The following is a 12,975-nucleotide window of genomic DNA, read 5'->3' as shown; positions in this document are numbered from 1 at the left end:
GGGGAACGGCGAGCGAGAGAAAGAAAGAGAGAGCATTGGGACCTCTATTTGACACTGGCAGTCTGGAGACTGTTTGGACTGTGTCCCTTTACAGATCCGTCTCTCTGTCTCACTGGGAGGGCCATCACACCACTGCGGATGTACCATACTGTACGCCAGACCGTGTGGATGAACCAACTGCCTCGGTCTAAATGTCTGACTCAATGGCTCAATTCCAATTAGGTCACTTGGCTATCTTTCCTGGGCCCTTGTTGAGTTGTGAGTGATAGGTTCGGGATCCAGACGGTCTCTGTCTGGACTTGAACTAGATTATCCCCTTCCTTTGTCAGAAGCCTGACAAAGACCTTCTGGTGCAACAGTGTCTGGTTAAAACAACAGGAGGCTCCAACAGTGCGTAGGCATCTATTTTTTTTTTTTTTATGAACCTACACTTGGTCAATCATGTCTCACCTTGTTGGGGTGGACGGCTCTCCTCAGGTTCTCCATCCATTTGTCCCTTTCGGCTGACGATCGACAGGAGAAACATTTAGTTCCCGTTGAAGTGGTGACCTGAAACACAGAGAAACACAGTGACTACTGTCCTTCATACATGGGAAAAACAGATACAGGGCACAGGACATAGTTGTACGACTATTGTACAACTAATCTTATCTTGGCTTATGAATACTAGACTACACACACACACACACACACACACACACACACACACACACACACACACACACACACACACACACACACACACACACACACACACACACACACACACACACACACACACACACACACACACTCTGTGCGGTGAGATGAGGTGTCTGACCGAGGGTTGGTGGAACTGAAAGAGGAATGATGCGATTGGACAGAATCCTCTGTGGTGATTGGACATAAGAGAGAACGAGAGAGAGAACAACAGAGAATATACTAGAGAGAGAAAAAAAGCGAGAGGAAGAGAGAGCATATGCGAGAGAAAAGAAAGGGCGAGCGAGAGAGAGAGTGGTGTGATGAAGGCAATAGAGAACGGTGAAGGCCTCTTCAGTCCACGCTAGACAATGGCTGGTTATTTTTCACTCTCAGCCTGCTCACACAGTGCTCGTGGAGTGCTTAGTCACTCACTTTCCTCTCCTCTCAGTGCCGTGTCTACTGCCAGCAGGGCTCGTTTTAGAGCCGCGGTCCTGCTGTGTGCGTGTGCGTATGGTAATTGGGCTCATCTCAAGGCAGTGCTCCTGTGGTGTGTGTGTGTGTGTGTGTGCGTGTGTGTGTGTGTGTGACAGTGTGCTCTCAATGAAGAAGGCCTTGCCAGGTGTATTATGTGGGTGTGTGTTCAAGTGAATGTGTCTCTAGTGTTTATCTCTCTCATTGAAGAAATATCTTTAAAAAAGCTAATTTTGTGTATACAAGCGTGTGTGCACTTGTGTGTCTGCACATTTGCAGCCCCTGACTTCAAAGCAGTTATCCTGGCCCTAGATGCTGTGAGTATGTGAGTGCACGAGTGTTTGTGAATGTGTGTGCATACGCTTGTGTGTGCCCGCTTACTGCATGTGCCTCAGTGTGTGTGTCTGCCTGTGTGTGTGTGTGTTTCCATGTGTTCTGACCCTCACCTCGAAGCAGTAGTCCTGTCCGAGGATGGAGCTGTGAACAGGTTTGATGAGCACCTCATCCTCCATGCTGAGGTCCACGGCCTCCACAGCACTACCGGGGCTGAGCAACGACTCGTGGCTGCGAGACTCCTTCAGCCTCGGCATCAGATGAGATCTGGAGGGGGAGGGAAAGAGGGGGGGGGAGAGTTAGTTAACACGCATGGGTGAGAGGGTGAGTGTGTGTGTGTGTGAGAGAGAAAAAGAGAGAGGGGAAGAGAGAGAGAGATGTGTGTGTGAAAAGAGAAGACACTGTAAGTGAGGAAGAGAGAAAGCCATGGGTATGCTCCTAAGTCTTTTCTCAATGTCTCAATTTCTCAATAATGGAAACCCTTGAGTAAATGAGTTATACAAAGTATATTGAAAGCAGGTGCTGGTTCCTGAGTTAATTAAGCAATTAACATCCCATCATGCTTAGGGTCATGTATAAAAATGCTGGGCAGGCCATTCTTTTGGATACCATGGCTATGCCTCCATATGATGACAATGTCCCCATCCACAGGGCACGAGTGGTCACTGAACGGTTTGATGAGCATGAAAACGATGTAAACCATATGCCATGGCCGTCTCAGTCAACAGATCTCAACCCAATTGAACACTTATGGGAGATTCTGGAGCGACGCCTGAGACGGCGTTTTTCACCACCATCAACAAAACACCAAATTATGAAATTTCTCATGGAAGAATGGTGTCGCATCCCTCAAATAGAGTTCCAGACACTTTAGAATCTATGCCAAGGTGCATTGATGCTGTTCTGGCTCGTGGGTGGCCCAACGGGGCGGCAGGTAGCCTAGTGGTTAGAGCGTTGGACTTTGGACTCCCCGAGCAGACATGGTACAAATCTGTCGTTCTGCCCCTGAACAAGGCAGTTAACCAACTGTTCCTAGGCCGTCACTGAAAATAAGAATTTGTTCATAACCAACTTTGTTCATAACTAACTTGCATTTAAAAAAAAAATATGCCCTATGAAAGTTTCCTTTATTTTGGCAGTTACCTGTACACAGTCTTAAATCAACACATGTTCACTCACACGTTCCGCATCACATTCAGCTAACATGTTCTCAGGTACTTTGAGAAATCTCTCTTTCGTCATCTCTGTTAAACAACAACTATATATTGTGTTGTGCCCTGTTTCGCCTTCGATCTACCTCTCAAACCATATGCTGTTTAACCTTATTGTCTATATACAGCGAGTGAAGTGTTGTAAAGAAAAGCATGGTCATTCACAGGAGACAACTCATTTTTTGTTTTCTGTTGTCAGAAGGAGAATATTATTCAATTTTCCCCAAAAATTGGCAGACATATACAAAAAAACGATATACAGTATATGCAAATTATTGAATGAGGAAATGTATGCTCGTTAAGATAGGGACAATTGTTTAATTACTGTGTTGTTTTACGCAGCTCTGCACACACACACACACACACACACACACACACACACACACACACACACACACACACACACACACACACACACACACACACACACACACACACACACACACACACACACACACACACACACACACACACACACACACACTTCTATACCAGCTAGCTGACTACAATGCTCTTGAGTGCTCACACTCAGTACATTCAGTTCAAATAAAGACTGACTTAAAGCCCACATCCATCTTTCAGCCACAGAAGAATGGAAAAACAAAGAGGTTTCTTTTGGCACGGTGTTTGATATCGACCCACTTGCTCTGTCTGAGAGAGTGCTTTCTACTGCCACCTGAAAACACACAAAAGACTGTTCTGTTCAGTTACAGTTCTATGGAGATAATATAGTCTGGGATAAGATGGTAGTGCTACAGAAGCTGAGGGAGGTTTCCATTAACACATATAAGTCCACAATCGTATCATGGCCACTTTTGATGATGTCACACCGACAGTCAACAATACAGCCCAAATCAAAATCCTACTATATACAGTATGATCTTATGAGATATGTAATAAAGCCACTGGAAAGCGCACACAATACTGGGACACTTTAAAGGCCACCATTGATGATGTCATCACAGAGGGAAGAATGGTTAAGCCAGCTATAGAATTAAGCACCTGCATCAGCCAATGAAAAGGCTCCATCACAGGTATAATACTGACAGTAAATGAAACATAATATTCTGCACAATATTTGAGTGCCCTACCAAGCTAATTACCGTTTTGTCCTAACCGGCTAATTAGCGCGAAGCATCCACATTTCTGTTCTCCCTCAATTTAAAACACAATCAACAGCTATACCACCTATATATGTTAATTTAAGTTTTGTTTTTAGAAATTTCAACAAATTAATAAAACATTTAAAGATGAAACGTCTTGAGTCAATAAGTGTTCAACCGCTTTGGTATGGCAAGTTTAAATACGTTCAGGAGGAAAAATGTGCTTAACAAGTCACATAATAAGTTGCATGGACTCACTCTGTGTGCAATAATAGTGTTTAACATGAAGTGTACCCCACACATACAGTTATCTGTAGGCTCCCTCCATCAAATAGAGAATTTCAAGCACAGATTCAACCGCAAAGACCAGGGAGGTTTTCCAATGACTCGCAAAGAAGGGCACCTATCGGAAGATCGGTAAAAAAAATGCTGACAATTTTTTTAATTTTCAAATTTTATTTCACCTTTATTTAACCAGGTAGTATTGGAAGCTATTTTGTAGATGACATCGCCGAAGTCGAGGATCGGTAGGATAGTCAGTTTTACTAGGGTAAGTTTGAGTGAAGTGTGAGTGAAGGAGGCTTTGTTGCGAAATAGAAAGCCGATTCTAGATTTGATTTTGGATTGGAGATGTTTAATATGAGTCTGGAAAGGGAATGAATATCCCTTTACGCTTTGGATGGTGTATCAATACATACTAGTCACCTTAGGAAGGAAACCGCATAGGGGTTTCACCATGAGGCCAATGGCAAAGAAAATTACTTTTTGTCCTGAATACAAAGCATCATGTTTGGGGCAAATCCAACACATCACATCATTGAGTACCAATCTTCATATATTTAAGCTTGGTGGTGGCTGCATGATGTTATGGATATGCTCGTCATCGGCAAGGGCTATGGAGTTTTTTTGAAGGGGATAAATTATGAATAGAGCTAAGCACAGGCAAAATCCTAGAGGAAAACCTGGTTCATTCTGCTGTCCAACAGACACTGGGAGACAAATTCACCTTTCAGCAGGATAATAACCTAAAACATAAGGCCAAATATAAACTGGAGTTGCTTACCAAGACGACATTGAACGTTCTTTAGTGGCCTAGTAACAGTTTTGCCTTATATTGGCTTGAAAATCTATGGCAAGACTTGATAATGGCTGTCTAGCAATGATCAACAACCAACTTGACAGAGCTTGAAGAGTTTAAAAAAGAATAATGGACAAATAATGTACAATCCAGGTGTGCAAAGCTCTTAGAGACTCACCTAAAAAGACTCAACAATGTAATCCAGCCAAAGGTGATTCTAACATGTATTGCCTCATGGGGTTGAATACTTAACTAATCAAGGAACACCTATGTGAGATTGCTGTTCATTGACTGCAGCTCAGCGTTCAACAACATAGTGCCCACAAAGCTCATCACTAAGCTAAGGACCCTAGGACTAAACACCTCCCTCTGCAACTGGATCTTGGACTTCCTGACGGGCTGTCCCCAGGTGGTAAGGGTAGGCAACAACACATCTGCCACGCTGATGTTCAACACTGGGGACCCTCAGGGGTAAGTGCTTAGTCCCCTCCTGTACTCCCTGTTCAACCACGACTGTGATTCTTCACCCACGATTGAGATTCTTCAAAGTAGCCACCCTTCGACTTGATGACAGCTTTGCACACTCTTGGCATTCTCTCAATCAGCTTCATGAGGTAGTCACCTGGAATGCATTTCAATTAACAGGTGTGCCTTGTTAAAAGTTAATTTGGGGAATTTCTTTCCTTCTGAATGCGTTTGAGCCAATCAGTTGTGTGGTGACAAGGTAGGTGTGGTATACAGAAGATAGCCCTATTTGGTAAAAGACAAAGTCCATATTATGGCAAAAACAGCTCAAATAAGCGAATAAAAATGAAAGTCCATCAGTACTTTAAGACATGAAGGTCAGTCAAATCGGAAAATTTCAAGAACTTTGAAAGTTTCTTCAAGTGCAGTTGCAAAATCCATCAAGTGCTATGATTAAACTTGCTCTCATGAGGACTGCCACAGGAAAGGAAGACCCAGAGTTACCTCTGCTGCAGAGGATAAGTTCATTGGAGTTACCAGCCTCAGAATTTGCAGCCCAAATAAATGCTTCACAGAGTTTAAGTAACAGACACATTTCAGCATCACCTGTTCAGAGGAGACTGTGAATCAGGCCTTCATGGTCGAATTTCTGCAAAGAAACCACTACTAAAGGACACCAATAAGAAGAAGAGACTTGCTTGGGCCAAGAAACACGAGCAATGGACATTAGACCGGTGGAAATCTGTCCTTTGGTCTGATGAGTCCAAATTTTGAGATTTTTGGTTCCAACCGAAATGTCTTGCAGAGTAGATGAACGGATGATCTCTGCATGTGTGGTTACTACCGTGAAGCATGGAGGAGGTGTGACAGGAGGTCTTTGCTGGTGACACTGTCAGTGATTTATTTAGAATTCAAGGCACACTTAACCAGCATGCTACCACAGCATTCTGCAGCGATACGCCATCCCATCTAGTTTGAGCTTAGTGGGACTATCATTTGTTTTTCAACAGGACAATGACCCAACACACCTCCAGGCTGTGTAAGGTCTATTTGACCAAGAAGGAGAGTTATGGAGTGCTGTATCAATTGACCTGGCCTCCACAATCACCCGACCTCAACCCAGATGAGATGGTTTGGGATGAGTTGGACCGCAGAGTGAAGTAAAAGCAGCCAACAAGTGCTCAGCATATGTGGGAACTCCTTCAAGACTTTTGGAAAAGCATTCCAGGTGAAGCTGGTTGAGAGAATGCCAAGAGTGTGCAAAGCTGTCATCAAGGCAAAGGGTGGCTATTTTGAAGAATCTAAAATATAATGTTTTACACTTTTTTGGTTACTACATGATTCCATATGTGTTATTTCATAATTTCAATGTCTTCACTAATATTCTACAATGTAGAAAATAGTAAAACAAAGAAAAACCCATGAATGAGTAGGTGTGTCCAAACTTTGACTGGTACTGTATATACTAGGCGGTGTCAAAGGAAAGCCCAAAAAATAGACTCCAGTCACTACCTCATGGGAAGCGGTACCAGAGCACCAAGTCTAGGACCAGAAGGCTCCTTAACAACTTCTACCCCCCCAAGCCATAAGACTGCTGAACAATTGGTCACCTGGACAATTTACAATGACCCCCCCCCCCCCCCCCTTGTTTTTACACTGCCGAGACACTGCAGAGTCACCTTACAAATTACCTCGACTAACCTGTACCCCCGCACATACCCCCTTGTATATAGCCTGGTTATTGTTATGTAATTATCTTCTGTTCATTTTTCTTTTTTTTCTTTTTTTTTTATTTTTTTTAAATTTTATCCCCTTTTCTCCCCAATTTTCGTGGTATCCAATCGCTAGTAATTACTATCTTGTCTCATCGCTACAACTCCCGTACGGGCTCGGGAGAGACGAAGGTCGAAAGTCATGCGTCCTCCGAAGCACAACCCAACCAAGCCGCACTGCTTCTTAACACAGCGCGCCTCCAACCCGGAAGCCAGCCGCACCAATGTGTCGGAGGAAACACCGTGCACCCGCCCCCCTCAGTTAGCGCGCACTGCGCCCGGCCCGCCACAGGAGTCGCTGGAGCGCGATGAGACAAGGATATCCCTACCGGCCAAACCCTCCCTAACCCGGACGACGCTAAGCCAATTGTGCGTCGCCCCACGGACCTCCCGGTCGCGGCCGGCTGCGACAGAGCCTGGGCGCGAACCCAGACTCTGGTGGCGCAGCATAGCACTGCGATGCAGTGCTCTAGACCACTGCGCCACCCGGGAGGCCCTTCTGTTCATTTTTCAATTAAATGTTTTACTTAAATATTTTCTTAACTCTATTTCTTGAACTGCATTGTTGGTTAAGGGCTTGTAAATAAGCATGTCATGGTAAGATCTACACCTGTTGTATTCACCGCATGTGACAAATAAAATGTGATTTGATATACTAGTTCTATTTTTCACGAAGCCACCCCCAATAAAATAAAATCCACTTTGACATTACAGAGTATTGTGTAGATTGTAGGAAAAAAAGACAATTAAATCCATTTTAATCCCAATTTGTAACACCATTTTTTTTTTAAAGACAAGGGGTGTGAATACTTTCTATAATTAGTCATTAGCCTGTAGATTATGCAGCTAGGGCTAACAATATCCATTTGCACTTAGCCTCTGATTCTCCAGGACCAGTCTCTGTGGATGATGCAGCTAGCGCAAACATTAATCACTAGCATTTAGCCCCTGACTCTCTCCTGACTCATGCCGCTAGTGCTAACATTAGCCAATAGCCTCTGGTCTACTGGCAGCACAGTGACAATCTGGGTCAATAGACTCTGTAATGAGAGGAACTATTTGTTTAATAATGCTCTCTATGGAAGGTTTACATGCTAATCCTGTGTGTATCTGTGTGTGCCCTAGTCCTGGTTCTCTAGTATAATCGCATTGCAGGAAAAAAAAGGCACGGAGAGGACAGAGCAGCTATAGCTGCAGATTATAACCCTAGGAAGCTCTTTGTAATGGTAGCCAGCTTTGTCCTCGTATCCGCTGGCCAGCCTTCATCTGGATCTCTCTCTCTCTCTTCAAAGTGGCTTTATTGGCAAGAGAAACATGCAACAACAACAAAAACGAACATTGCAAGTTAAACAAAACAAAGAGAAAAACAATCCGACATTAACAGTAAACATTACACACACAAAGAGAATAACAATGTTTCAAATATTGTTTTTTTATTTTTAACTTTATTTTACTAGGCAAGTCAGTTAAGAACGTGGGTTAACGGACTAGGCGGTGACGGACTAGGAACCGTGGGTTAACTGCCTTGTTCAGGGGCAGAACGACAGATTTTTAGCTTGTCAGCTCGGGGATTCAATCTTGCAACCTTCCGGTTACTAGTCCAACACTAACCACTAGGCTACCTAGTACCTATACAATTAGCGGGGAAGAAAATGTAGTATAACATTTACAATTTTACATAAGCTATGTACAGTGGCAAGAAAAAGTATGTGAACCCTTTAGAATTACCTGGATTTCCGCATAAATTGGTCATAATATTTGATCTGATCTTCATCTATGTCACAACACCTGACAAACACAGTCTGCTTAAACTAATAACACACAAACAATTATACATTTTCATGTCTTTATTGAACACACCATGTAAACATTCACAGTGTAGGGTGGGAAAAGTATGTGAACCCTTGCATTTAATAACTGGTTGACCCTCCTTTGGCAGCAATAAACTCAACCAAACGTTTTCTTTAGTTGTGGATCAGACCTGCACAACGGTCAGGAGGAATTTTTAAACATTCATCTTTACAAAACTGTTTCAGTTCAGCAATATTCTTACGATGTCTTTTGTGAACCGCTCTCGAGGTCATGCCACAGCATTTTAAATCGGTTTGAGGTCAGGACTCTGACTGGGCCACTCCAGAAGGCGTATTTTCTTCTGTTGAAGCCGTTCTTTGTTGATTTACTTCTGTCTTTTGGGTTGTTGTCCTGTTGCATCACCCAACTTCTGTTGAGCTTCAATTGGTGGACAGATAGCCTTACATTTTCCTGCAAAATAGCTTGATAGACTTGGAAATACATTTTTCCGTCGATGATAGCAAGCTGTCCAGGCCATGAGGCAGCAATGCAGCCCCAAACCATAATTCTCCCTCCACCATACTTTACAGTTGGGATGAGGTTTTGATGTTGGTGTGCTGTGCCTTTTTTTCTCCACACATAGTGTTGTGTGTTCCTTCCAAACAACTCAACTTTAGTTTCATCTGTCCACAGAATATTTTGCCAGAAGCGCTGTGGAACATCTAGGTGCTATTTTGCGAACTTCAGACGTGCAGCAATGTTTTTTTTGGACAGCAGTGGCTTCTTCTGTGGTGTCCCCCCATGAACACCATTCTTGTTTAGTGTTTTATGTATCGTAGACTCGTCAACAGAGATGTTACCATGTTCCAGAGATTTCTGTAAGTCTTTAGCTGACACTAGGATTCTTCTTAACATCATTGAGCATTCTGCACTGTGCTCTTGCAGTCATCTTTGCAGAACGGCCACTCTTAGGGAGAGTAGCAACATTGCTGAACTTTCTCCATTTATAGACTATTTATCTTACCGTGGACTGATGAACATCAACGTTTTTAGAGATGCTTTTGTAACCCTTTCCATCTTTATGCAAGGCAACAATTCTTAATCTTAGGTCTTCTGAGATCTCATTTGTTCGAGGTATGGTTCACATCAGGCAATGCTTCTTGTGAATAGCAAACTCAAATTTTGTGAGTGTTTTTGTTGGGCAGGTCAGCTCTAACCAACACCTCCAATCTCATCTCATTGATTGGACTCCAGGTTAGCTGACTCCTGACTCCAATTAGCATATGGAAAAGTCATGAGCCTAGGGCAGGGGTGTCCAACCCTGTTCCTGGGGAGCTATCTTCCTGTATGTCTTTGCTCCAACCCCAGTTGTAACTAACCTGGTGCAGCTTATCAAACAGCTAATTATTAGAAAGTGTGCTAGATTCGGGTTGGAGTGAAAACCTACAGGATGGTAGCTCTCCAGGAACTGGGTTGGACACCCCTGGCCTAGGGGTTCACATACTTTTTCCAACCTACACTGTGAATGTTTAAATTATGTATTCAATACAGACAAGAAAAATACAATAATTTGTGTGTTATTAGTTTAAGCACACTATGTTTGTCTACTGTTGTGACTAAGATGAAAATCAGATAACATTTTATGACTAATTTATGCAGAAATACAGGTAATTCCAGAGCGTTCACATACTTTTTCTTGCTACTGTACATTGTTGTGACAATGTGCAAATAGTAGAATGTACGAATGACGAAGGGGAAATATATAAATATATAGGTTGTATTTACATTGGTGTTTTGAACCACTGGTTGACCTTTTCTTGTGGCAGCAGGTCACAAATGTTGCTTCTGGGATTGTATTTCGCTTAACAGATACAGTGGCTTGCGAAAGTATTCACCCACCTTGGCATTTTTCCTATTTTATTGCTCTACAACTTGGAATTAAAATGAATTTTTGGGGGGGTTTGTATCATTTGATTTACACAACATGCCTACCACTTTGAAGATGCTAAATATTTTTTATTGTGAAACAAACAAGAAATAAGACAAAAAAACTGAACTTGAGCGTGCATAACTATTCACCCCCCACAAAGTCAATACTTTGTAGAGCCACCTTTTGCAGCAATTACAGCTGCAAGTCTCTTGGGGTATGTCTCTATAAGCTTGGCACATCTAGCCACTGGGATTTTTGCCCATTCTTCAAGGCAAAACTGCTCCAACTCCTTCAAGTTGGATGGGTTCCACTAGTGTACATCAATCTTTAAGTCATACCACAGATTCTCAATTGGATTGAGGTCTGGGTCCCCTTAAACCACTCGAGTGTTGCTTTAGCAGTATGCCTAGGGTCATTGTCATGCTGGAAGGTGAACCTCAGTCCCAGTCTCAAATCTCTGGAAGACTGAAACAGGTTTCCCTCAAGAATTTTCCTTTATTTAGCGCCATCCATTATTCCTTCAATTCTGACCAGTTTCCCAGTCCCTGTCAATGAAAAACATCCCCACAGCATGATGCTGCCACCACCATGCTTCACTGTGAGGATGGTGTTCCTGGGGTGATGAGAGGTGTTGGGTTTGCGCCAGACATAGCGTTTTTCTTGATGGCCAAAAAGCTCAATTTTAGTCTCATCTGACCAGAGTACCTTCTTCCATATGTTTGAGTACCTGTTTGAGTACCAGAGTACATTCTTCCACATGCCTTTTGGCGAACACCAAACATGTTTTCTTAATCTTTTATTTAAGCAATGGCTGTTTCTTCCGTAAAGCGCAGCTCTGTGGAGTGTACAGCTCACAGTGGTCCTATGGACAGATACTCCAGTCTCCGCTGTGGAGCTTTGCAGCTCCTTCACGGTTATCTTTGGTCTCTTTGTTGCATCTCTGATTAATGCCCTCCTTGCCTGGTCCGTGAGTTTTTGTGGGCGGCCCTCTCTTGGCAGGTTTGTTATGGTGCCATATTCTTTCAATTTTTTAATAATGGATTTAATGGTGCTCCGTGGGATGTTCAAAGTTTCAGATATATATTTATAACCCAACCCTGATCTGTACTTCTCCACAACTTTGTCCCTGACCTGTTTGGAGAGCTCCTTGGTCTTCATGGTGCCGCTTGCTTGGTGGTGCCCCTTGCTTAGTGGTGTTGCAGACTCTGGGGCCTTTCAGAACAGGTGTATATATACTGAGATCACGTGACAGATCATGTGACACTTAGATTGCACACAGGTGGACTTTATTTAACTAATTATGCGACTTCTGAAGGTAATTGGTTGCACCAGATCTTAATTAGGGGCTTCATAGCAAAGGGGGTGAAAACATATGCACGCACCACTTCTCCGTTTAAAATAATATATAGATATATAGTCATTTTAAAAATGTCTCTTCACCAATTTTGACTATTTTGTGTATGTCCATTACATGAATTCCAAATACAAATCTATTTAAATTGTATGTTGTAAAGCAACAAAATAGGAAAAACGCCAAGGGGGATGAATACTTTTGCAAGGCACTGTACGTGAGTTTGTCAAAGTTGTATTTGTGTTCGAATTCTTTGTGGGTGTGTGTAATTTGAGGGAAACGTGCCTCGTATATGGCAGTGGCCACATATCCTGTCTTCTCCTGAGAGCCAGCTCTGCCTATGGGGACCTCTCTCAAGAGCTAGGCTATGCTCACTGAGTGTGTACATAGTAGGGCTGTCCCAGACAAAAAAATAATCTTAGTCGACCTAAGGTCGTCTGCTCTTTCGACCAATCGATTGGTTGAAAATGTTTTAAATAATTAAACCAACTATATGTATTGAGCTTGTCTGATGCTTAAAGCTTAAGGTTTGATGAAATAAGAAAAATGTCTCACGAGGGCGCCAGAGATCTAGATAACCAGAAAAAAATAAAACTATTCTCATCCCGCTCTGCTTTCACAGATTCTGCCATTACTCTCCTGAAGTTGCCGGTAATAGGCTACACGAGGAGTCGACAACCTTTCTCATGTTGAATGCCAATTTATCTTACAATTTCTACCGATTTTGGTGCTAGTTATGGTTTTCAGATGCACATTTACGTGAAACAGTTTCATTCAATTTATAATAAC

The 12,975-nt window shown here is 42.8% G+C and overlaps 1 protein-coding gene across 5 annotated transcripts in view; it reads right to left on the bottom strand.

Annotated features, from left to right (window-relative positions):
- The window catches only part of LOC139552090 (disabled homolog 2-interacting protein-like), a 222,111-nt gene that overhangs the window by 45,109 nt on the left and 164,027 nt on the right, over positions 1 to 12,975 (bottom strand). For all 5 annotated transcript variants that reach the window (XM_071363495.1, XM_071363494.1, XM_071363493.1 and 2 more), the window contains 2 exons: positions 1,599 to 1,752; positions 451 to 549 (listed from right to left, as the gene is read on the bottom strand). In XM_071363495.1, the coding sequence (XP_071219596.1) occupies positions 451 to 549; positions 1,599 to 1,752 (253 nt within the window). The remainder of the gene's footprint in view (positions 1 to 450; positions 550 to 1,598; positions 1,753 to 12,975) is intronic.

Source organism: Salvelinus alpinus, chromosome 24 (assembly GCF_045679555.1).
Source record: "Salvelinus alpinus chromosome 24, SLU_Salpinus.1, whole genome shotgun sequence".
Taxonomy (NCBI): Eukaryota; Metazoa; Chordata; class Actinopteri; order Salmoniformes; family Salmonidae; genus Salvelinus; species Salvelinus alpinus.
This window is presented reverse-complemented; position numbering and strand designations above follow the sequence as displayed.